The 24,892-nt window shown below is 37.6% G+C and overlaps 2 protein-coding genes across 2 annotated transcripts in view; both read left to right on the top strand.

The window, feature by feature from the left end:
* The window catches only part of mob1a (MOB kinase activator 1A), a 111,020-nt gene extending 92,554 nt beyond the window's left edge, over positions 1 to 18,466 (top strand). Inside the window, exon 6 of the transcript XR_012405633.1 lies at positions 17,959 to 18,466. The gene's annotated coding sequence lies outside the window, so the exon portion shown is untranslated. The remainder of the gene's footprint in view (positions 1 to 17,958) is intronic.
* Positions 180 to 24,503, top strand: aldh2.2 (aldehyde dehydrogenase 2 family member, tandem duplicate 2). Its single transcript, NM_213301.2, is given in 13 exon segments — positions 180 to 390; positions 4,504 to 4,608; positions 8,371 to 8,511; positions 8,851 to 8,930; positions 12,803 to 12,914; positions 13,019 to 13,147; positions 13,912 to 14,025; positions 15,612 to 15,714; positions 19,834 to 20,018; positions 22,733 to 22,897; positions 23,144 to 23,301; positions 23,385 to 23,499; positions 24,182 to 24,503. Coding segments are annotated over 13 exon segments (1,551 nt in total). The 5' UTR covers positions 180 to 279; the 3' UTR covers positions 24,215 to 24,503.
* Positions 24,504 to 24,892: the final 389 nt, after the last annotated feature.

Genomic DNA, 24,892 nt, shown 5'->3' with positions numbered 1-24,892 from the left:
TATTCTTTTATGTATTGATCTTATTTACCATTTGCTTACTATGCTGTACCATGATGAATCTGTATTAGTATTCAAGTCACATAAAATTTGTACAAATGGTGTTTTATGTATCCCCGGTTACTAATGTTGATTTAAAAAATAAATTGTCGCGCAAACATGTGACTACACGCGTGATTTCTGTCAAATATCTGGCAACATCTCTGTTTAGGAAGAGCGCATTTCTGCTCTGGGGATCAGGGATCATTGTCAGTTCAAGTGCTGAAGACGAGTGAGTGGAAAATGCTGCGCACAGTTTTATCCAGAGCTTTCCCTCAAGTTTGTCGCATCTCCTCATGTCAACATTCAACGATTCCTGCACCGAACGTTCAGCCTGACGTGCATTATAACAAGGTAACAACCAAACTTCACTTCACGTGCTTATTCGTTTACCGTTAACATGTTAATCATGTCTCTAGTATGTTGCAGATGATTCACATCTAAATTAAATGTTTGCTTTCTAAAGCTTACGTTACATATCGAGTTAAATGCTCGTAATCTGCAACCTGGCGTCGAGTTTAGTTTTGCATTGAGTTAAACAGGTTAACGAACTTCTCATGTTTTAAACCCCGCCCACAGGCGGACATTCCTGCTTTATCTCAATCTGTCTAGATGGGATACAGCTGCGGATACTCGCATTAATAGAGCATATTTTTGTGACAGTACATCCATAATTAATGTTTTTTATATTTCTGTGAGGGGTGTGGTTTAAAGTAGGGATTTTGGTAGACGTTAGTGAGGTAAAGTTGGTTTTATATTCTCACATTTGTTCAGTGACAACACGGTCCCTACATTATTAACCACGCTACTTTGAATATGGAGGGTCAATTTTTCTTATTTTTTCATCTTTAAACAATACTTTCAAAGTTAACTGGCTTAGCCAATTTATAAGTAACCAAAACTCAACTTGGAATTTTATCCCTAATTACTTTTTTACTGAGGTCTCCTTTTTCTACTTATTTCCCTGCTGAAAAATCCATCTTAAACCAGCCTAGGCTGGTTGGCTGGTTTTAGCTGGTTGACCAGCCTGGTTTTAGAGGGGTTTTGGCCATTTCCAGGCTGGTTTCCAGCCATTTCCAGCCTGGTCTTAGCTGGTCAGGCTGGAAAATGACCAGCCAAATCCAGCTAAAACCAGCTTGACCAGCCTGGTTTAAACTGGATATAGCTGGTTTTGGCTGGACTCTCAGCTTGGCTAGGCTGGTCAAGCTGGTTTTAGCTGGTCATCTCCCAGCCTGACCAGGTAAGACCAGGCTGGAAATGGCTGAAACCAGCTTGGAAGTGGCCAAAACCCCTCTAAAACCAGCCTGGTCGACCAGCTAAAACCAGCCAATAGTGGTGGGCAAAGCGAGGCTTCGTGAAACACTGAAACTATCGAAGCAAATGTGTCGAAGCTTCGAAACGTTTCGAAACACCACTCTACGGCGACACCTAGTGGTCATTTTAATTGTATTTCACTGAAGCAGCTTCAGCAAAGAACAGTTGAGCAAATTAGGGTATGAAACCCCACTTTGTAGCCCTGAATCTGCAAGTGGTTTAGACGAGCGGTTAGAGTCCGTAACCACCATGCGGGAATAATGGGTTCGAATTCATACTGTAGCAATTATTTTGAAATGCTTTGATAGCAGTTGGCAATGCTTTGTTGTTGTATCGTTTTGTTTCAACATTGCTCTGACATACGAATAAACACCTTGTAAATAAATTTGTATTGTTTTGTTCATAAAACAGGGTTGTTGCTAGATCAGATACAGTTGTGGCCAGAAGTTAACAATAATTATTTATATTATTAATTAAATTTCCCATTGTATTTTATTAACGTCTATCCAAAACCTAAACCCATCACAGTACTGTAAAAATATTAATTCATGTTTTACAGTGTTACAAAAATGATGCTAAATTGATGGCATATCCGCAGATGTATCCTATCTAGACTACACCATAAAACAGTAACATGATTAAAATACTTAAAATCATGATTTTGTAGTATTTGGACTAGTCGGGATTTGAACCCAAAACACATTTGTAACACAGATCTGTTGTGCACACGCACAGTCCACTAAGCCATACAAGACACAGTTACGTCTTTGATCATGCCAGTCAGATGGAGATTCTCCGGGTCTTGAAACGCCTCTGAAATGATCAATGCTTTGAATCGCTTTAGCCACGTGACCAAGTGTTTCGAAACACTTTAGTCACGTGACCTGGGTGTTTCGGATCATGCTTCGGTGCAGTGTTTCGAAACACTTGCGCTTCGGGATCTCGACACTGTGTCGAAACGTCAGTTTCACGTCAGCCATCCTTACCAGCCAACCAGCCTAGGCTGGTTTAAGCTGGATTTTTCAGCAGGGCTGTAACTATAATTTGGCTAGAATCCCTTATAACTTATTCAATTTTCATAAGCAAGCTTTACTTGCACGGTCACTGATTTACAAACACAACTTTTCTCCTCCTCAGTATTTTATCTTGAACAATCAGGTCATTTTGTATAAAAACAGATGTTTATTTTTAAATGGTTGGTTTGAGAAAAATATTTTGACTGTATCTCAGTTATTTAATTCAGAGGGTCCTAAATTTTTTAAGAGTTTTCATGCAAGTTTGGTTTCCTGGTAACTCCAAAAGAATGTTCCATTGTAATAGATTCAATTCAATTCAATTCAGCTTTATTTGTATAGCGCTTTTACAATGTAGATTGTGTCAAAGCAGCTTCACATAAATGGTCATAGTAACTGGAACAGTGTGGTTCAGTAACTGTAACAGTGTGGTTCAGGTTTTAGTGTTTAAGTTCAGTTCAGTTCAGTTTAGCTCAGTTCAGTGTGATTTAATCATTACTGAGAGTTCAAACACTGAAGAGCAAATTCATCGATGCATAGCTCCACCAATCCTGAACCATGCGAGGCAGTGGCGACAGCGGAGAGGGAAAAAAAACTTCACCTGATGGGAGTGAAGAAAAAAAACCTTGAGAGAACCAGACTCCGTTGGGCACGACCATTTTAATTTCTCCGCTGGCCAAAGTCTTGTGCAGATGCAATTCCTAAAGGTGTTATGGTGCTTTTTAGAGGCTATGGCGGAGTATCCAGTGTTTTGTCATTGCCATTGCACCCCTTGGAAACTTCAGTGGCTTTTTCAACCATCCTCATGTAATTACAAAATCAGGTCTTTCTTTAAAAAGAAAATTGTAACAACAGATGGAAAATTATGAACAAATTCAATGGAAAAGGTTTGGTCTTTGTAAAATATAGAGAACTTTCATTAAACTGTTACACAGCTTTAACTTAGCCAAGACATTTAAAAAAAAAAAAAAATTAAGTCGCATATAGATACATGCTGCTCTTTTCTGTAATATACCCAGTGAAACTGCTGATCATATTTTTTGGAATTGCCCTCATGCACAAGGCTTTTAGATTAAACTTTCTTTGGTTATTTATCGCAATATACTACCAGGATTCTTGTTATCTTTTAAGGATATCCTGTTTTTTTCCCAATACCCCTGATGAAAAAAGTAAGGAATATTTCATTATTAATCTCCTTTTAATCCTTGCAAAATTCTATATACAGCACTGTGAATTCTCCCGATGCATACCTTGATTTATTGTATTTAAAAAAGGAACTTCAACAGTGCATTAGAAATATTGCTAATAACCAATTAAATATAAAAAATAATTAAAAATAATTTTCGTAAATAAAAGAAAAAAGCCTCTCAAAGCATCAACAGAGCTGTGAAGGGAGGATCTTTTCCTCGGTCTCACACACACATACAGGCATCTAAACGCGCACAAACACACCTTTTAAACTTGACAAAAACTCTCGACAACCTTTACTGTCTGCTGTGTCTTTAATATGGTGTAAAGATTATTATGCGTTATTGAAACACCAAGGAGGACGCAGCAAAGAAAAGACACTTATAAATTAAAACTACTTTGTTATTTTATGCAACAGCATTACATTTAAAAGAGAAACATAAGGGCGATCGTACGCAAAAAGACCCCAGCCTATAATTTGTTCCAGATGTTTCTTTCCCTTATTTATTTGTTAATGTGTTTGGCGCATGTACTCGTGTGCCATCGGAAAACTGTGCCCGCCTCTCCTTTCACTCCGCCCCGAAGCCCCGGCTGGCCCTCTTTGGCCCAAGGTATTCGGCGGGCCGAAAAAGGCCGGCCGCTGGCCCCAAGAAAGCCCCGATTTGGCCCGATTAGGCCCTGGAAGTGACAGTGGAAACGTGACTGGCCTTGGCTCGCCCTGGCTCGCTCGCTTTAGGCGCGATGGTTGAAACGCGGCTATTATTCATGATCACATGATGCTTCACATTTTTCATCATGCGGCCCTACTTTTAGCTGTCAAATTTGACTTTCAGCACTATGTGAATATCTACTGTTGGTGGTGATGATCTGATTGATCTTTAATGCAGAAGTTGACTTGACTCATCCTTAAAATTTTAATATAAAAATGTCCCCTTTTTTTTTTCTCCTGCAGATTTTCATTAATAATGAGTGGCATGATGCTGTAAGCAAGAAGACTTTTCCAACCATCAATCCTGCTACTGGAGAAATTATCTGCCACGTTGCGGAGGGGGATAAGGTGGGTGTTCAAATGATGAATATTACACAGAAAAATCGAGTACATCTCTGTGCTTGTCTGAAACGGTATTAGCTGCTAAACCCCCAGGGTTTTGGCCATTTCTCAGCTGGTTAGATTGAGGAGAGACAAGCTGACTACCTTGTTAAACCAGCTTAACATCGAGATTAATTTTCTCTCTCTCTACAAAAGGGCCGAGTCTTTTAAAGTAACAGGATAGCATTGTGTGAGTAACAGACCTACTTTTAGCAATTCACTGAACTCCTTTTACCAAAACAAAACAAATATAGCTCAAATATTTTCATTAGATAAAAACAAGGGCTGACAAAAGCTGAAAATGTTTATTTTTATTGTTGTTGTTGTTGTTATTATCCGTTCATTCGTTCGTTCATTTTCATTTGGCTAAGTCCCTTTAATCACCAGGGGTCGCCACTGCGGAGTGAACCGCCAACTATTCTAGCATATGTTTTACACAGCGAAAGCCTTTCTAGCTGCAAACCAGTACTGGGAAACACCCATACACGCTCATTCACAAACACTCATACACTACGCCCAATTTAGTTCATCCAATTCTCCTATATGTGTTATGCGCATGTGGACACAAACAGGGAGAACATGCAAACTCCACACAGAAACGCCAACTGGCCCAGCTGGGACTTGAATCAGCGACCTTCTTGCTTTGAGGTGACAGTGCTAACCACTGAGCCACAGTGTCGCCCCTTAATAAAAATATTGTCTTATTGTCATGCGTCAAGATTTGCAGGTCGCTGCGGTGTAAAGTTCAAGCTTGGTGAACTCTGACCTGCGAATTCGCATCACTTGACTGCGTGAGAGAAATTGTGGATCAAAACATGACATCTCTGGACAGAAATTAAAAGCATGGACCAATCGCTCGCTTTTTTAATGTTTAATCATCTTGTTTAATCCCGCCCCTTTTCACAGCGCCACACAACAGAATGTCATTATCAAATTCTAGTGTGACCGCAGCTTTATGCAGTTTAAAACTAAAACATATTAAGGTAAACAGGGCTTTAGTTCCAACCCCAATTAAACACACCTGAACCAGCTCATCAAGCTCTTTCTAGGTATACTAGAATCTTCCAGCGAGGTGTTGAAGGAAGTTGGAGCTAAACTATGCAGGACACCGGCCCTCCAGGACCGAGTTTGGACACACACCCCTGCTCTAGCTATTTTAGGAAAGGATGCATATTGAGCAGAAATGATTTGTGCATAGCTGAGTAGCTGTAATTTTTTTTTATACCAGACAGTTTTATGTAAAGTCAAATTTGTCGAATCCATCAATATTATAAGCACGTTCTATTGTATAATATCTCGCTCTCTGTATATCAAATTAAGCATTGGACTTCACACCTATGATAATTGTGTCGAGGTTAAACAAACATTCTCCCTGCTGATAAAGATGCGTTGGCTTGACTTTTGTACACCAACAGCAAACCAAGGACTGAGATTAAAAATAGCCCTGCATATTTATTTAACGCATATCACATCGCCTGCTTGAATCGAGTTAACATTTCCTCCCAAACACAATGTAATAAGCATAACTTAATAAAGACTCTGACACTGAGATGAACTCCACATACACTGTGCTTGAAAGTGTAATGTTTGTTTTAGTTTTCACTGCTTCCAGGAATAAATGTAATGTGTACACACACACACACACACACACACACACACACACACACACACACACACACACACACACACACACACACACACACTCACACTCACACACACACACATATACATATATTTTGGAGCTGCACGATTCTGGCAAAATGAGAATCACGATTTATTTATTTATTTATTTATTTTTATTTTATTTTTTTGCTTAAAATAAAGATCACGATTTTCTCACGATTCTGTAGATGTAAAATGAAGGTATGGTAAAAACAAACATATGGCACAACATCGATAATAATATAATGTGTAGGTCTACTGGATTCTATAAATAATTCTATTCTACTTATAATAATTCTGATGTTGAATTATTATGTTTGAGATATATGCTTGAGTCTGTCATATTAGACAATTTTATTCACTGGTAAAATCAGACATTTGCCATTATCAGATTATATTCAACAATATATAGGCTAGAGTAGTTATACTGACATTGTAAACATTTATTTTCATGCACAATTCTGTTCGCTATATATAAAAAAAAACATATCAAAAGCTTGTCGTAATCATAACTCTAAAATGCGATATGATCATTTAAATGAAGTGCACACTTTCGGTTTCATTTTGACCACTAAGTGCTTGATCATACTTCGCGCGCGGCTCCCAAAACGATCACTCTGTGCCACAAACTGAATATTATTTACAACTGTATTACCTGTTACTCGCAACATATGCAGGTTCTGTTCACTAAAGTAGGCGCACGCGCATCTATCATTATGTAGAGCGCACGCGCACTGCGCCCTCTCTGTGATAACAGCTCACGGTCAGCAGCTCACGTCACGTGTGATTTCCCGGCCGCGAAAACATCATTATATTAAGACGAAGATTTAATTTTTTGGTGAATTATACCTTATAAATACAGTATGTGACTCATTTAACATTATTTGGAGGTGTCAATGTCACTGAGCAACGTATGTGAAACAATGAAAAGACTCGTGCAGCCGCCTTTTCCTCTCTCCTGAACTTGAAAATATGATCAACAGAATCGTAGAAATGCTGGATTAAGATCGTCTAGAGGGTCGAATCGAGAATGCGATCTTTTGACTATTAATTGTGCAGCTCTTATTTATTTATTTATATATGAAAAGTGAATGAAAAGTGAATGAAAAGTAATTAGACATTAAAAATGTATATTCCAGTGTGTATATATATATATATATATATATATATATATATATATATATATATATATATATATATATATATATAAACATTTCACACATTAATTTGTGCGTATTCATCGTTTGTGAATGAGACCCATTGTTTTTGTGCTTGATTAATGTGTTTGGTTGTAAGAGTGCCACCTATATGTGTATTTAGAAGTGCTTCTTATTAATATTTTTTATTATTAAATGTGGAATCTTTTGTTATTTTAGCTTATTATTATTTTATTTCAGTGTTTCAGTAGCTGTTGTTACTTTCATTTAGTTGTTCATATTTACAGGTTCCTACTGGGGCTGGAAATCCTTTTAAATTTTTATTAAAGTGCGTAACTTTGCATAAATTAAAAACAAAATGCATTTATATTACCACTTCATGGTGAACAAACAAAGCATGAAATTGAGATGAAAAATGACTCAATCACACATTCTGTGAGGATTTTATATTTTATTTAAAGTGATTTGTTGTAGTTTTTTTATACACTGTTAATCCAAATAAATTGTATGATAAATAAAAAAGCAAAAACCTTTCAATATAATCTATATCTGGAGTATAATTTTTTTTCTGGCCATAGAAGGTTTTTTTTCTAGCCTTAGAAGCTGGCATGGCATTAAAGACACACAAAAAACCACAACACACACTCATTAAGTGCGGGAAAACTTTGAAATGCACCTGAAGTGAAGTCCTTAAAGTGCCTAACTTTAGCTTTAGCAAAGGAGTAAGAACCCGGTGTTTTATGAATTATTTACTTTATTTTTTCAGCTAACAGTGTTCCAATAGGTTTAGTTTTAACTTATTACTTATACTTTGCTGTGCAGTGTATTGCAAATGATGAAATATGGAATGGCTGCACAATTGAGTTTAACTGTCTTCATTTGTATCTGTTTGCTTCATGTTTGCACACAGGCTGATGTGGATAAAGCGGTGAAGGCTGCCAGAGATGCCTTTAAGCTGGGCTCTCCCTGGCGCCGCATGGATGCGTCTCAGCGTGGGCTGCTGCTGAGCAGATTAGCAGACTGCATCGAGAGAGATGCTGCCTATTTAGCTGTGAGTCAACATCATTTGTGCTCCATACTGTCTTATAGACTTTGAAGTCAGAATTATTAGTCTCCCTGTATATTTAATTTTCTCAATTTCTGTTTAACGGAGAGAAGTTTTGTTTCAGCACATTTCTAAACATAATAGATTTAAAAACTCATTTCTGATACCTGATTTATTTTATCTTTGCCATGATGACAGCACAAAATATTCCACTATTTATTCTTCAAGATGCTAGTATTTAACTTAGGTTAAACTAACTAGGCTTCATTAGGTTAAAGTTAGGGTAATTAAGCAAGTAAATGTAAATGATTTAAATGTATCTGTTTTTTTGTTGTATTTAAATAGGAGCTGGAGACTCTCGACAATGGTAAACCATATGCAGTCTCCTTCAGTGTGGACGTGCCCATGGTGGTCAAATGCATGAGGTACACATTTTCTATTGTTCTGATTTTGTTTTATTTCTTCTATGAATTTCTATTACATTTAATATCAAAATTGTTACCGACTGGGGTGGAGTGACAGAGGACAACAGGAGGTAAGATCCAATATGCAGGTTTATTCAATGTCAGGCAAGCAGTGGTCATCAGTAGGGATGGCTGACGTGAAACTGACGTTTCGACACAGTGTCGAGATCCCGAAGCGCAAGTGTTTCGAAACACTGCACCGAAGCATGATCCGAAACACCCAGGTCACGTGACTAAAGTGTTTCGAAACACTTGGTCATGTGACAAAAGCGATTCAAAGCATCAATCATTTCAGAGGCGTTTCAAGACCCAGAGAATCTGCATTTGACTGGCATGATCTTCAACATAATTCTATCTAGTATGGCCTAGTGGACCGTGCGTGTACACCATGGTGCTGTATTTTAAATTTATTTTGGGTTCGAATCTCGACTAGTACAAATACTCCAAAATCATGATTTTATGTATTTTAATCATGTTACTGTTTTATGGTGTAGCCTAGATAGGATACAGCTGCGGATATGCCATCAATTTACCATCATTTTTGTAATACTGTAAAACAACAATTCATATTTTTACAGTACTGTGATGGGTTTAGGTTTTGGATAGACGTTAATAAAATACAATGGGAAATTTAATTAATAATATAAATAATTGTTGTTAACTTCTGGCCACAACTGTATCTGATCTAGCAACAACCCTGTTTTATGAACAAAACAATACAAATTTATCTACAAGGTGTTTATTCAGATGTCAGAGCAATGTTGAAACAAAACGATACAATAACAAATCATTGCCAACTGGTAATAAAGCATTGCAAAACAATTGTGTTAGCCTGGATTCGAACCCATTATTCCCACATGATAGTCACAAACTCTAACCGCTCGACTAAACCATTTCATTAATCAAGGCTACAAAGTGGAGTTTGATACCTCAATTTGCTCAACAGTTCTTTGCTGAAGCTGCTTCAGTGCAATACAAATAAAATGACCACTAGGTGTCGCCGTTGAGTGGTGTTTCGAAACGTTTCGAAGCTTCGACACATTTGCTTCGATAGTTTCAGTGTTTCACGAAGCCTCGCTTTGCCCACCACTAGTCATCAGGCGCAAACGGGTATATTAAGGCAGTCCAGAATCATAAACGTTAAACAGGCAAAAGGTCGAAAGGCAGGCGGCTAAACAGGATAACAAGGATACAAGGCTAGGATCGAGACACAGAGAAACAAGACAGGGAAACGCGTAGTAATGTCACAAAGATGCAAACAAGACTCGGCAAACTGGAAGCGTGAATGAGTGGCTTAAGTATGGTGTGATATCAGTCTGTGAACAAGGTCCAGCTGGTGATTGCAATCAGGATAGATGAATGAGCAGGCGTGCGTGTTTGGGAGCAGTGCATGTTTGAAAATGTAGTCCTGGGAAATGCGGAAATGTAGTCATGAGAGTTCGTGTGAGAACCAGCGATCCTCTGGGAAGCGATCGCTGGGTGTGTGACAAAAATGCACTGTGCCCATATTTTAAAGTATTTTTTTATTTCACAAAAAACTCAACATGCTGTATATGCCATAAGAAATGGTGTAAATGTTGTGGTCTTATAATTGATTGCTGCTAAATTAAGGAGAGAAGCAATTTAGACAGTTTATAAGTTACCTTTTATTCTTTGTAATGTTATCTGTATTTCTTTTTGTGTCTTTCGTTTTGTTCCAGTGTAAATGACTCGCATGTGCCAGCATTTGATGGTTTTAATGATTTAACATTAGAATAAGCAAATTGAAATGTGTATTTATATAGTATCAGGGCTCAACAATAAGGACTGCCCGATGGCCCAGGGCCAGCATGAGAGATGTTCGGGACAGTAGAGAGAATCTTACTGGCCTGATCAGGCCAGTGCTGTCTTGTCATTCAATTTTAATTTGCCTGCTACAGTGTCAATTGTGTGCAAATACAGTCTTAGAACCGAGAAACAATTTGTGCTTGTAAGTCTCATAATGCTTCGTTTTCTGTAAAGTCGTAAACACCATATTGCTTTTTGGTTTCTTTTATCTGATTGGTTGTTGTGAGCACGTTATTTTTTTCCACAACCCGGTAAAAACCATAACAGTGAAGAGACGGCGACATCAAATTATGAGGCTAAAAGAAAACGTCTGTTTTGTGGAAAAAGATATTTACATGGGTACAACACAACGAAAAAAATGAAGTGATGTTTTGCATAGTTTTCCATCAGTTTCAAGTCAGCCACTTTTTGTTTAGCAATAAAATACCTGGACATTTTCCATGCTGCTGTATTTTACTGCTAAATATTTTAACATTTTAAAAATATTTAAATTCTAGATTTAAAGGCATTATTTTTGACACATTATTTAAAATATGTGGGTAAAAAATTGCAATTTTTTTTATTTATTTATTTTGGTGGGGCCAGTGAAAATTTTGGCAGGGCAAGTAAAAATCTGAACTGCTGTTTCAGTCGGGCCAGTAGAAAATATCCTTAGCGTTGAACCCTGAGTATTATATTTATGGTATATGTATTATAATACATATAGTATATGTATTTTTATATATATATATTGTGTATGGCCATACATCCAAAGCGCTTTACAATCATGGGGGGGGGTCTCTCCACACCACCACCAGTGTGCAGCATCCACTTGGATGATGCGACGGCAGCCACAGGACAACGGTGCCAGTGCGCTCACCACACACCAGCTATTGGAGGAGTGGAGAGACAGTGATAGAGCCAATTCAGTAGAGGGAGGCCATGATTGTAAGGGCCGATTGAAGGACTTTGGCCAGGACACCGGGGTTACACCCCTGTCTTTTATGAGAAGTGCCATGGGATTTTTATTGACCACAGAGAGTCAGGACCTCTGTTTAACGTCTCATCCGAAAGACGGCGCCCACTGACAGTGTAGTGTCATCTTCACACACAGGTTGAGCGCCCCCTGCTGGCCTCTCTAACACCACTGCCAACAGCAACCTAGTGTTCCCATGTGGTCTCCCATTCAGGTACTGACCAGCCTCAGCCCTGCTTAGCTTCAGTGAGTAGCCGGTCTTGGGCTGCAGGGTGATATGGCTGTGGCATTAAAACTAAGGATATCTCCTCCTCCATTTCCAGGGTTCAACGCTAAGGATTTATTCTACTGGGCCGATTGGGCCAGTGGTTGAGGTTTTTACTTGCCCTGTCAAAATTTTCACTGGCCCCCCTAAAAAAAAAAAAAAAAGTTAATAGCTAGTTCTTAGCCACATATTTTAAATTATATGGCAAAATAATGTCTATGAATCTAGAATTTAAACATTTAAAAAAAGTTTAGTAAATGTATAATGAACAAAATTAGTTTGATTTTATGCAAACAAAAGAGCAGTATGAAAAATTTGCTGGTATTTTAGTGCAATTCTAAATTATTTTTATAAAAATGGCTTGCCAAACCGACAACTCTTTTTTTTTTTTTTTTTTTTTCCCCAGTTTCTTAATTTAGTACCCATGTAATTGTCTGCTTCCAAGACTTTAGAAACTGACGTTTTCTTTTAGTCTCAAAGTTAGATGTTGCCATCTTGTCGCTGTAATTGTTGTTACCATGTTACGAAAAAAATTGCATGCTCATCGTTACTGGCCGATAGGGGCCAGTAACAATCCTGTCTACTGTCCCGAGCGTCTTTCACGCTGGCCCCTGGCCACCGGGCAGTCCTTATTGTTGAGCCCTGATTTCTATTTTATCCATTTTACCCTGCTTTAATATCACTGTCTAAATGTTGCTTTTTATTAATAAATCGTAACACTGATGATGGTTAATTCATTCACAAGTCCAGTAACTTTGTTTTTTCCTTCCTCCTTTTGTTTTTTAGGTATTATGCTGGCTGGGCAGACAAATGGGAGGGTAAAACCATCCCGATTGATGGCAATTACTTCTGCTACACAAGACATGAGCCCATTGGAGTCTGTGGGCAAATTATTCCTGTAAGTCTATGCTTTTTGAATGCAAATTTGCAATATTTTTATAACATTGTATTGCAGTAATTCTACAACTAATGCAATGTCCTTCTGTCTTCCTTTGTGTGCAGTGGAACTTCCCTCTATTGATGCAGGCTTGGAAGCTGGGTCCGGCTCTGGCCACTGGAAACACAGTGGTGATGAAGGTGGCGGAGCAGACGCCGCTCACCGCACTGTATATCGCCAGTTTGATCAAAGAGGTGAATGACATCAATACTGGATGTCACATTACTGATTGGTCCAGTGCTATGGAACTGACAGCAGAGCTCGGAGGCAACTGTTCTGTTTATAATAGAAAGTGGGCATTACAATTGTTTTATTTAAGATTACATCATGGCGCTCATTGTGGCTTTGTCCAGATATTCTGAGGCTCCGTTTACACTAGTGCGTTTTAGTTTGAAAACGCATAAGTTTTGCTACAGTTACGCCATCCGTACACACTATGCCAGAGTTTTCGAGCACCAAAAACGGAGCGTTTTGGAAACACTGGAGAGGCTGTTTTCATTCTAAAACGCTACTGCTCCGTCTCAGTGTGGATAGGGGAAAACGGAGACATCTGAAAACGGAGGCGTAACTACCTGATTCGCTAGCTGATTGGGGCTTTTGTGTCATTGCGTATACATGTATGTAAATGTATGTTTTAGGCAGTGTTAAGATGAGGGTGGCTAAACAAGTCATGCAAATGTCTATACAGATGGAAATCATATGGATATCGTCACTTCACATAAAATGTGACCCAGGAGCACAAAACCAGTCATAGGTGTCGATACAGATGGATTGTTAGCACCCCTCATGTTTGTTCAAGGCAGTTTAATTAGTTTGCCTCCTTAATATTTTTGTTGAACTAAAATTTGAAAGCAATATCTAATTTCATTAGTTTTGATTTCAGTTTTTCTTCAATGGAGGGATACCGACAATGTTGTGTTAAAAACCATGTTGATGTTTTCCATGTGTTGTGCTGTAGGTTGGTTTTCCTGCTGGCGTTGTCAACATTGTCCCAGGAATGGGTCCCACAGCAGGAGCAGCCATTGCTTCTCACATGGATGTGGACAAAGTAGCTTTCACCGGCTCCACTGATGTAAGAGATTTCCTTTCAATAGCAGATATGTCTTAATTAGGATTGCACAATATAGTGTTTCAGCATCGATATCACAATGTGCACATCCGCAGTAGTCACATCGCAGGATATGCAACGTTGAATTGGTATTATAGTTGACCAGGAGCCGCAGAACATGTGAGATCTGTGGAGTCACTGCAAAACTGAACAATAATAATGTCAAAGTATATAATTTGCATGTGTTTTTAGAACCTGTGAGTTTAAACAAGAGAGTTTAACCTGAACACCGACATGAAAATGATGTTCAACTTAAATGATTGGCAATCTTCCAGACTTTGGTGCATAAAATTTAGCTTGGTTTCATTTTAAAGAAGACTAATGTCAGATTGTAGCTGAAAGAAGTTAAAAAATAAATACAAGTGATGTCCCTTTATGAAAATAATAAAACAATAAATGTATATTTTATCACATTACATAAAAATGTATTTTATAAAACCTGTTTTAGCCCACATTAGACAGTAAATCAAAGCTAAATATACAAAGAAATTATATTCTAAATTTGAAGTTGATATTTAAAAAAAAACAAGCTTTCAGTAACTTGCTGTTTGGCCGCAGTTCCAGACATGACCACCAGTTGGCGTTCAGTTTCCAGTTTGTCATGATTAGATTGGTATTAACTTGAAATATATTCACCTTATTCTCAGCTGTCGAGCGGGCGCTGCCATTTGAATCATTTTGTCTCGCGACTTCCGGTCACATTCACTTCCATTCATTTTTTGACGTTAACAACTGCTCGTTACGCTGCTTGATGTTGCAATTTAATATTTTCTTATTATATTATGCTACTTGGTCTGTGTAGTCATGCAAACATTTGTTTGTTGAGCAAGTAGTTTGCCCATTTTCTGCCGTTTATTATTCCTAGTCATTTCTCCCATAGGCGACTGAATCGGAAGTTCTAAGACAATCGCGAAAACAGGCGCACTTCCGCATTTTAGAATAAGGTCAATATTAAAGTAAACTTAACCGACCTGCTATCGACATAGTGACAGTTTGAATAACTTTAAATAAAGGTTAATTTTATGTAATTATTTATGCATAGAAGACTACACAGTGTCATTATACAATTCTGTACCTGACGCCCCATTCACACGGGGCTTCGGCGTCAGCGCATGTCTGAAGTTGGGGCTAACGTGATCGTCATAGCAGCGTCAGCCAATGAAATTCAGTCACCAATAGGCCTCTGTCTAGCTGGTGTATTTACATACAGCGATCTGAAATGGCTGCTTAAAGTTGAGCTAGTCCCAACTTCTGCAGTGAGCAACGCCTCTGAAGCGGCGCCGACGGATCCACAATGCAGTTCGGCAACGCTTGACGTTACCCATTTAAAGTGAATGGGAAGCGTTGACGCTGACGCCCCGTGTGAATGGGGCGTGAATCCTGTTAGACTCCCTAGAAAACCATAAAGTAAAGTTTATATCATTAGTGTCTCTATAGTTCCCCACTACAGCAAAAGTCGGTTGGTATTGAGTGTTGTGAAACCCCAGACTTCAATAGTATATTCGCATTACATTCATCAGCTGTATAGTCTTTTGTTTGTATTTCTGTAGGTCGGTCACCTGATCCAGCGAGCCTCGAGTGCCAGTAATCTGAAAAAAGTCACACTGGAGCTCGGAGGAAAGAGTCCAAACATCATCCTGTCAGATGCTAACAGTGAGTTCACTCTTTCATCCTGTATACAGCATTATTTCACCTGTTCTGTTTAATCTGGTGGATTATATTTAGTTGCCAACAGAAGAATTATAGTGTATTTTAGACTTTCAGTTCTACCATATTAATAACCAGTTAAACTCTGTGGGGTCTGTGACGTCATCGACTTTCGCTTTAAGATTTAAAGGGCTAGCATTACAGCAGACCCCCTTAAGTGGTCTTGTTTGAAAGTGTAGAATCTATATTTTATGCACATATGCATCACTTTGTTTTTTATTCTTTTTTACAAAAGTTATTCACACTTAAATACAAAGTATTTTGGATACTCGAGCTGGGTATTGAACATTGGTTCATTTTCATATTTTTCATATGACACATGTACAAGTTATAGTGAAAGCTCTTGCCGGTGCTCATACGGTTCTAGCATTCTTTATACTGAATTATATTCACATGTCAAACAGTTGCCGAATGAATCTCGGTGTTTCCATAGCGCAGAAGTGAAAACAATACATTCATGATCAATAAGCAGCCCCAGATAGCACAGACAGCTGTCATCTCTTACTTTATGCTGTGCACTTCAGGGCCATTCTCCTCTGTTTTTGAGGTGATGTGCATAAGTAATCCTTTTATATGTCTGACGTGCTCCAAACACAGTGAATTATGTTTGATCAAACAAAAGAATAGTGAAAGATGAAAACAATGATCGGTCCCTGTGGCTTGTACAGCACCTCTCATCAGTTGGAATGCAATAACTTTTGCACAGATTATGGTAGACACTTTTTTCTATTTTGCTATGATTACAGACATGTGCAGGAACCACCAAAATTAATTACAGCATGCTAGACCACACACAACCTAAAAGATACACTTTCAAATCTGAGTTTATAAAAAAAAATACAAAAAGCTCCTCTCTTTTTATTTTTTATTATTATTTTTTTAGGTGTTTATGATAACACAGACAACATATACTGTTATTTTAAACACTTTCTATAGTGTTTTATGAAAATTCAAAGGGTTTTCTTTAAAATGATACCAAATTTTTGCATTTACACCTCTGCATGTGGATTTGGGAAGCTTTTAAATTAAAATCCAGGCGGAAATCCCAAAATAACAGCAGAGTTTAACTGGTTAATTTATTTGCGAGTGATGTAATTATATTTGAATATACAGTGCTCTGCGTTATTGATAACAAACACCACTTTTTTGAAAATGGACATTTTTATCTGTCTCTCAATGAATATAGACAATATTTTTTTGTGCATATAAACAAAACCGTTTTGATAAGCAGCCATTAAACCAAGAGTTTGGTCATCTTTAGGAATAGAGAGATAACAAACATTTTAATAGCACATTGTATATCTTTTATATTTTAAAAACTAATAGACGGGATTTCTTTACTCAGAGCACATTGATTGCAGTGTTTAGAAATATTTTAAATTATTTATCATATGTTGTAAACTTAATGAAGTTACTTAAATGATGTTAACTTAAATCATCTAATGTTTTTAATGTAAATTTCTGTATTTTTGTATGTATTTAAATTTTTGGTTAGTCTCTTAATGAATTAGGAAGTTGTTATTATTATGTAATATGTCTTTATCTATAAGGATTTTGCCATGACAGCCTTAAGTTTTCTGATGTGGCAATACAAAGGCAAACAAAACCAGAACAACTCTATTATTGTAACTGTTTTCCCTGAGGTTGCCTATAATGTGATTGCATTCACTATTTGCAATGCATGACCATTTCTCTATGCCTGACTATATGGGTGAAACCTATTATTAATGCTCATAATACTTTTAAGTAGCCCTCTAATGCAGTTTTGACCCCTGTGTGCCTGGGGGCTGATGGAAAACCTCACGTGTTAATGCAGAATAAGCAGTCTTTGTTCATCATTGACACAACATGATCAGCACACACACACACACACACTTACACACAGGCATCATCCTTGAACAAACAAGCCACAATAAAGCCTTCAAATGACAAATAACTGACAAACAGCTTCAGTCATTAAGCTATAGTAAATAGTGAAACAAAATAGATCCAGTCACCCGAGTTATTTTCCGGTGCCCAACATTAGTTTTTTAAAAGCTGACGTAAAAATGTATGAATTCATCCTAGAAATGCTTTCCTGCTGGTCAGATGTGTGTGTGTGTGTACAGTTAAACACTAAGCATTAGGTATTTTCAAGCATACTTCATCATTGCCCATATCATGAAAGCCAGTTTGGTCCCTTATAACTAGGGTTGTAACAATATACCGGTATGACGGTTTACCACGATTTGAACGTGCACGATTATCATACCATGAACAATTGCATATCAACGGTTTTAACCCTTAAAGACCGAGACAGCCGCCCGCGGCTAAAAATAAGTATTGCTCTTAAATGTTTAATAACTTTTGATCCGCTGATCTGATTCATACAATTCAAAGATTGGCATAAAGAAGAGAATCTCAGCTTTCCAGTGCTGTATCACATAACATTCGCGGACTTTCAGAGGCTCCGGAATCAGTGCGGTTACGTCATCAACATTTGACAACGCTGATTTGACAAAGAAACACTCGTCACTGTGTCTCCGGACAAACCAGACACGATACATTGATGCATTGTCCCTCCTCCATGCCCAGATTGGTTCAAACTCGCTATATCACAACCAATAAGCATAGGTTTCGCTTTTGTTTGTGGACCAAGCTTTTTGAACAACACGGAATGAGAGATAGGCATACATTTATGCGCGGCTAAATAAAACGCAAAAAAAAAAAGTTTTTCATGAAATAATTCTCATACTAAGTACTTTTGCATGCACAGCAGCACAGAAACATGACAAAACAGTGACACAGCAAAGACGAACTGCTGCTCTTGCTGTATTCAAAAGACGCAAATGAAGGTGCAGCTGTTTGTCTGCATTGCAGACAACCATATCCAAATCCATATCCACAGACAACCATATCCATGCTGGCACATAAAACCTAAGGATGTTCCATATTGAATCTAGTTTCGTTATGTAACTATTTATAGTATAGTAAATATTTATATCTATTTTTTACTGAGGATTTGCACCATGTTTATTTGGACTTTATTTGGACTTTGACACATTATTTATTATTTTCTTGTTTTTATTTGTTCATTGTAAGTGCTGTTGTTTATAGTAACTAAAAATATATTATTTGGAAAAAGTCAAATTTGCTTCACTGTTCTATTATTTTGTAACATTTGTAACATACCGTATACCGCGAAACCGTCAAACCGTGGTATTGTTTTAGACGATTATCATACCGTGAAAAATTCATACCGTTACAACCCTACTTATAACACAGTGATTTTCATTCATTTTCTTTCGGCTTAGTCCCTTATTTATCAAGACTTGCCACAGCGGAATAAACCGCCAACTATTCCAGCATATGATTTAAACAGCGGTTGCCCTTCCAGCTGCAACCCAGTACTGGGAATTACCCATACACTCTCACATTCTCACACACACACACACACACACACACACACACACACACACACACACACACACACTTGTATACTACGGCCAATTTTAGTCCATTCAATTCACCTACATGGGGAGAACATGCAAACTCCACACATAGATGCCAACTGGCCCAGCCATGACTCAAACTAGCAACCTTCTTGCTGTGAGGAGACAGAGCAGACCACTGAACCCCTTTACCGCCCCATGACTTATTTAATAGACAAAAAAAACAAACACATTTAGACATTATTTTTGGGTTGCACAGGAGAATCCAATCCATCATGCAGGATTGTAATAGGAAAATATAAATTAAAGGGATGGCTTACTTAAAAAAAAAAAATCTAATAGTTACAAACCTGTTAAATACAAAAAAAGATATTTAGAAGAATGTTGGAAAAAACTGGTAGCCATTGACTTCCATTGTTTTTTTCCTACTATGGATGTCATTGGCTACATTCTTCAAATTGTCTTCTTCTGTGCTCAACAGAAGAACGGTTTAAAACAACATGAAGGTGAGTAAATGGTGGCTAAATTATAATATTTGGAAGCAAATATATCTTTATATGCAAGTAATATTTCTCAGGTTAACACTCCTTAAATGTTTTTTACACCTCTAATTGAATTATACCTGCGTTCGCAGTGGAAGAAGCAGTGGAGCAGTCCCATATCGCCCTGTTCTTCAACCAAGGCCAGTGCTGTTGCGCAGGCACTCGCACTTTTGTACAGGAGAGCATCTACGATGAGTTTGTGGAGCGAAGTGTGGAGAGAGCCAAGAATAGGATTGTGGGAGATCCCTTTGACTTAAACACGGAGCAGGGCCCGCAGGTACAGCTCTGTTACATACCCCTTACAATCTGAGTGTGTGCATATGGAGGTTTTGATATGTAAATATGCACAATATGTCAAATATTTTCATTACAAAATATCCAAAAAAAAACACTAAAATGGTGTTTATGGATTATGTACCTGCATTATTCCAAATGTTTCCAAATTTAAAGAAACAAGCAGTAAGTGCTGTGTGTTCATGCTAATGACGTCACACTCGCATCATTTCAGGTTTAGAATGCTCATGGCCCGGCATAACGGTCAAGATATGGTCATTATTATAGACATCTATTATATTGTATTGCCACTTTACACAATATGTGACCACAAAACCAGTCATAAGTGTCAATGTTTAGAAATTAAGTTGATTTTAAAGTTGAATAAATGACCTTTCTGTTCATCTTTGGCACTGGTTTTCTCCCTGCCTGCACATTTTGTATGTCTTCTGTACTTAACAAGGGTTTTTGCAAGGTTTTAATATGTCTTAAATTTCAAAAAACACATTTTAGGCCTTAAAACGTCTTAAATCCACTAAATTATTGTGCTGTAGATCTTAAATAAATAATTTTAAACGGGTCTTAATTTTCCCATGTCCATGTAAAGCTATACACAATTGGGTCAACAGCCATCCAATGCCTAAAAATATATTTCAATAAAAATTTTAAGAAACATTTATAACTATAATATATTAATTATATTAATAACTATAATTATTAATTAATATTGGTTAATTATCGTCCTTACAATAACATCTGTTTTTAATGCTTTTTTCACAGTTTTATCTTGACCATTTAACAAAACTTTAGCGTTTAGCATTGTGCAAGTCTGAAATTTCTTTAATTACGGTCTTTAAATGGTCTTTAAAAGGTCTTAAAGTCTTAAATTTGACTTGATGAAACCCGTAGAAACCCTGACTCACCTGATTGAGATCATTAGCTTGTTAACAATGAGTTCCATGAACTGATCCTTGTGTGTCAAATAAGAGATGTTCAAAATGTGCAGGGCGGGGGGCACGAGGACCAGAACTGAGAACCACTGATCTATGGTTTATGTTTGGATGATATTTGACTGAAATAAAAGTTCTTGAAAATCTGTAGTCTGAAGCTTGGCTATGGATATTACAAATCAAAAATGTGTGTGTGCTCTCACTTCTCATTCAAAATGTGTGTGTGTGTGTGCGTGCGCACTTGGATGGGTTAAAAGCGGAGGACTAATTTTGAGTATGGGTAAAAAAAAACATACGTCAGTTAACAAGGCTCACTGCTTACACCGTAGTGTCCACGTCACTATTGGAACACAAGGGGCTCTATTTTGACGGTCCATGCGCAGAGCGCAAAACGCAGGGCGCAAACACTTTCAAGGCGTGTCAGAACGCATTTTTGCTAATTTACGGACGGGAAAATGCGTATTGCGCCAAGGCGCATGGGCTAAAAGGGTTGAGTTTATTTTCTTAATGAGTTATAGGTGTGTTTTGAGAATAAACCAATTAGAGTCTCATCTCCCATTCCCTTTAAGAGCCAGCTGCGTCGCGCCAAGAGCGCATTCGCTATTTACAGGACGCAAAGTAAGTGTAAGTGGAAAAAAATGAGCATTTCACAAGCAAATAGTTCACAGTTTTTAACAGAAAACTGTTAAACAGAGCATCTACTGCAGGAGAATGAGAGATAATGGATCACTTTCGCTTTCGCTTTTGGATAGGGAAACCTTTACGCACAGACATCAATTAGTCTATAAATAATTAATTTAGTTTGTTAAGCGCTAATATTTGTTTCAAAACTATTTCTAAATTCAGTTCTAATTTCCAGCAAACGAATAAATGAACAATAATAACGAAGTGTGCTCAAAATACTGAGTTATTTCCAAATACACCTGCCATGCCCCATATGGTCTAAAACCTGACAGGTGGACAAATCTAAGCTTGTTTTTAATAAAACAAATATAAATATGGATATAATAAATAATACTGCTAATAATAATAACATTATACAAAAGCAAATTGTTATGAATGAACTGAAAAAGCCTCCCGAGATGAAGAAGACATAAAAGCAGTGATTTTTCATATTTATGTAGGCTAGAAAATAATATGTTTTGTAATATTTTAATCCTTTATATTTATATTCTATATCTATTCTTATTATATCCTATATATATCCTTAATATTTACATTTTTTCATGTGTAAAGATATTTGCCTATTGCTCTCTTGTGTGTATTAAGCAGTGCGTAAGTGAGGCGCAACTCTGCGCCGGAGTTTAGACCGGGTTAGTTTTGGTGTAATGAAAAATCTATTATAGTTTCTCAAAATAGCGACGCGCCAGCGGTCCGCCTCAGAACAACTTCCTTTTTAGACCAGAACGCCTATGGGCACACAAATGAGCGCTAATGCATTTGCTATTTAAACAGCGTAGCGCAACGCCTCAAAACGACTCTTGCGCCAAGCTGAAACTACCAAAAGACTACTGCGCCACGCCTTGCGCCACACTGCGCCGGGTGTATGATAGGGCCCAAGGACCCACATGTCTTTTCAACCAGAAATGCAATACCTAGTTCAACCACTGGGTGTTAAGCTTACACACTGCACCTTTAAGTTACCAAGTTACATTCGATGAGCTGTATTGTGGGTTGATGTGGTGTGAAACATGAATGTGTGTAACAAACACATGGATCACTCAATAATCATCAGATTCGTCATTAGTGTTTCTGGTCTTCCCCAAAGGTGAATGAGGATCAGTTTAAGAAGGTTCTGGGCTACATCAGCAGCGGGAAGCGTGAAGGAGCCAAGCTGATGTGTGGAGGAGCTCCAGCCGCCGAGCGCGGATACTTCATCCAGCCCACAGTCTTCGGAGACGTCAAGGACGACATGACAATCGCTCGCGAGGAGGTGTGGAGCAACTTTTTAACACAATTGAGGAAGCAACCTAATTTTCCACTCAATTTAAGATTTTTTTTAACTATAAGCAAAAGTATAACTCATTTTAATGTGTGCATTAGCATAATTGTGCAGTTTTTCAACAAATACTCCATTTATTAGCATGCATGCACATACGCTACACACTAAACACATGCATTGTTAGATGTACTATAACTCTTACATGTATTAACTGATGTAGTTTGGTGTTCCTGTCAGATCTTCGGGCCTGTTATGCAAATTCTGAAGTTCAAATCTTTGGAGGAAGTGATTGAGAGAGCCAACGACAGCAAATATGGCCTCGCGGGTGCTGTTTTCACCCAAGACATCGACAAGGCCAATTACATTTCCCATGGCCTGCGTGCTGGGACTGTGTGGTAAGCATGTGATGTGCTTTAAGCTCCTATTGGAGCTCTTTGTCATTGAAATGTGTTGACATGTTTGTGTTTTATTTGATTAGGATTAACTGCTATAACGTGTTCGGAGTTCAGGCTCCGTTTGGAGGCTACAAAGCGTCAGGAATTGGCCGTGAGATGGGCGAGTATGGACTGGAGAACTACACTGAGGTCAAAACGGTAAGAGATAAAATAACACTCATAAATGGTGCTCGTTGTACGTTTTTAACTCTTCTAAAGATGAAAAATACATAATATATTTAGTAAGCATACTTGTTTATCTGAAAAAAGTGCTTAAGTCGGTTATTCTGCTTTGAAAGTGTGTGTTCAGTGTCAGAATGTCTGCTTTTGTTTAGACCCCTAACCTGATTTCACTAAGTAGGACATTTTCCTGGAAAGGGCTGTGAGATTTAATCAGAATCGAATTGCATTCGCGATTTAAAACAATGCGATTAGCTAATCGCAAGAGGCTGCGATATGAAATATTATTTATATACAGATTGCACTGCACAAGGTTTGCATCCAGCCTCCTCTCGACTGGGTGGGGAAAAAATGTTTTAAATTTGGACTGCAATACCTAGTTCAACCACTAGGTGTCCACCTTCCCATTTGATTTTGAATCACTTTTAAATTGTATCACTTTTAAAACGGCTTTCTCAGAGAATACTGACTTCTCTGTGCCATTACTCTGCATTAATCTCCAATGTTCAAAGGTTTATAAAAAGTGAAGGGTAAGTGAATGGGTCAATTTAGCGTGAAGTATCCCTTTTGGTAATTTAAGCTAGATTTATTTGTTGTACATAGTATTTTAGATGCATATTTACTATTTTTATTCATTTATTTTTTATGTTTTACATTACAGGTGACCATTAAAGTTCCTGAGAAGAACTCCTAAATGGAGGACGCTTCATGAATGTTAAGAAGCAGCCGAATGATCAAGAGTTTTCCCGAGCGTTATTGCAATGAACATTCACTTTTGTGATCATGGAGAATTGAGAGTAAAAATAAAAATATTTGATGAATAAACTGTTTTGTAAAAGCAAATAACGTCGCAGGTTGATCATATGTTGATGTTTTATGGGAACCATCGACCCAAAATAAGGAGAGAAAATCTATATAATCTGCATTACCACAGTTTTTTGCATGTCTGAGCTGATTTATATAATAAATGCTTATTTTTAAAATAAGTTTCTCCTTTTTTATCATTAAGTTGTTCTTAATATATACAAAGTCAAAGCCGAGCTGACAGCCAATCTTTCCTAGGCTCAGCAAAACTTGCAAAAAATACCTCTGTATTCCTGCAAGTGCAATATTTACACAAATATTTCTTATTCAAATCTTCTGCAACGCTATTCAACTCGTGAATTTGTTTTGCATTTATTTACACCTTCACCTATTTTTGTGTGACATGGCCATTAAAAATACAATGTTCCTTAACCAGATGGTTTTTCAATATATATATAATTTTTTCTTTCTTGTCGGCTTAGTCCCTTTATTAATCTGGGGTCGCCACAGAGGAATGAACCGCCAACTTATCCAGCAAGCTTTTAGACAGCGAATACCCTTCCAGCTG

This window comes from Danio rerio, chromosome 5 (genome assembly GCF_049306965.1).
Source record: "Danio rerio strain Tuebingen ecotype United States chromosome 5, GRCz12tu, whole genome shotgun sequence".
Lineage (NCBI taxonomy): Eukaryota > Metazoa > Chordata > Actinopteri > Cypriniformes > Danionidae > Danio > Danio rerio.
This window is presented reverse-complemented; position numbering and strand designations above follow the sequence as displayed.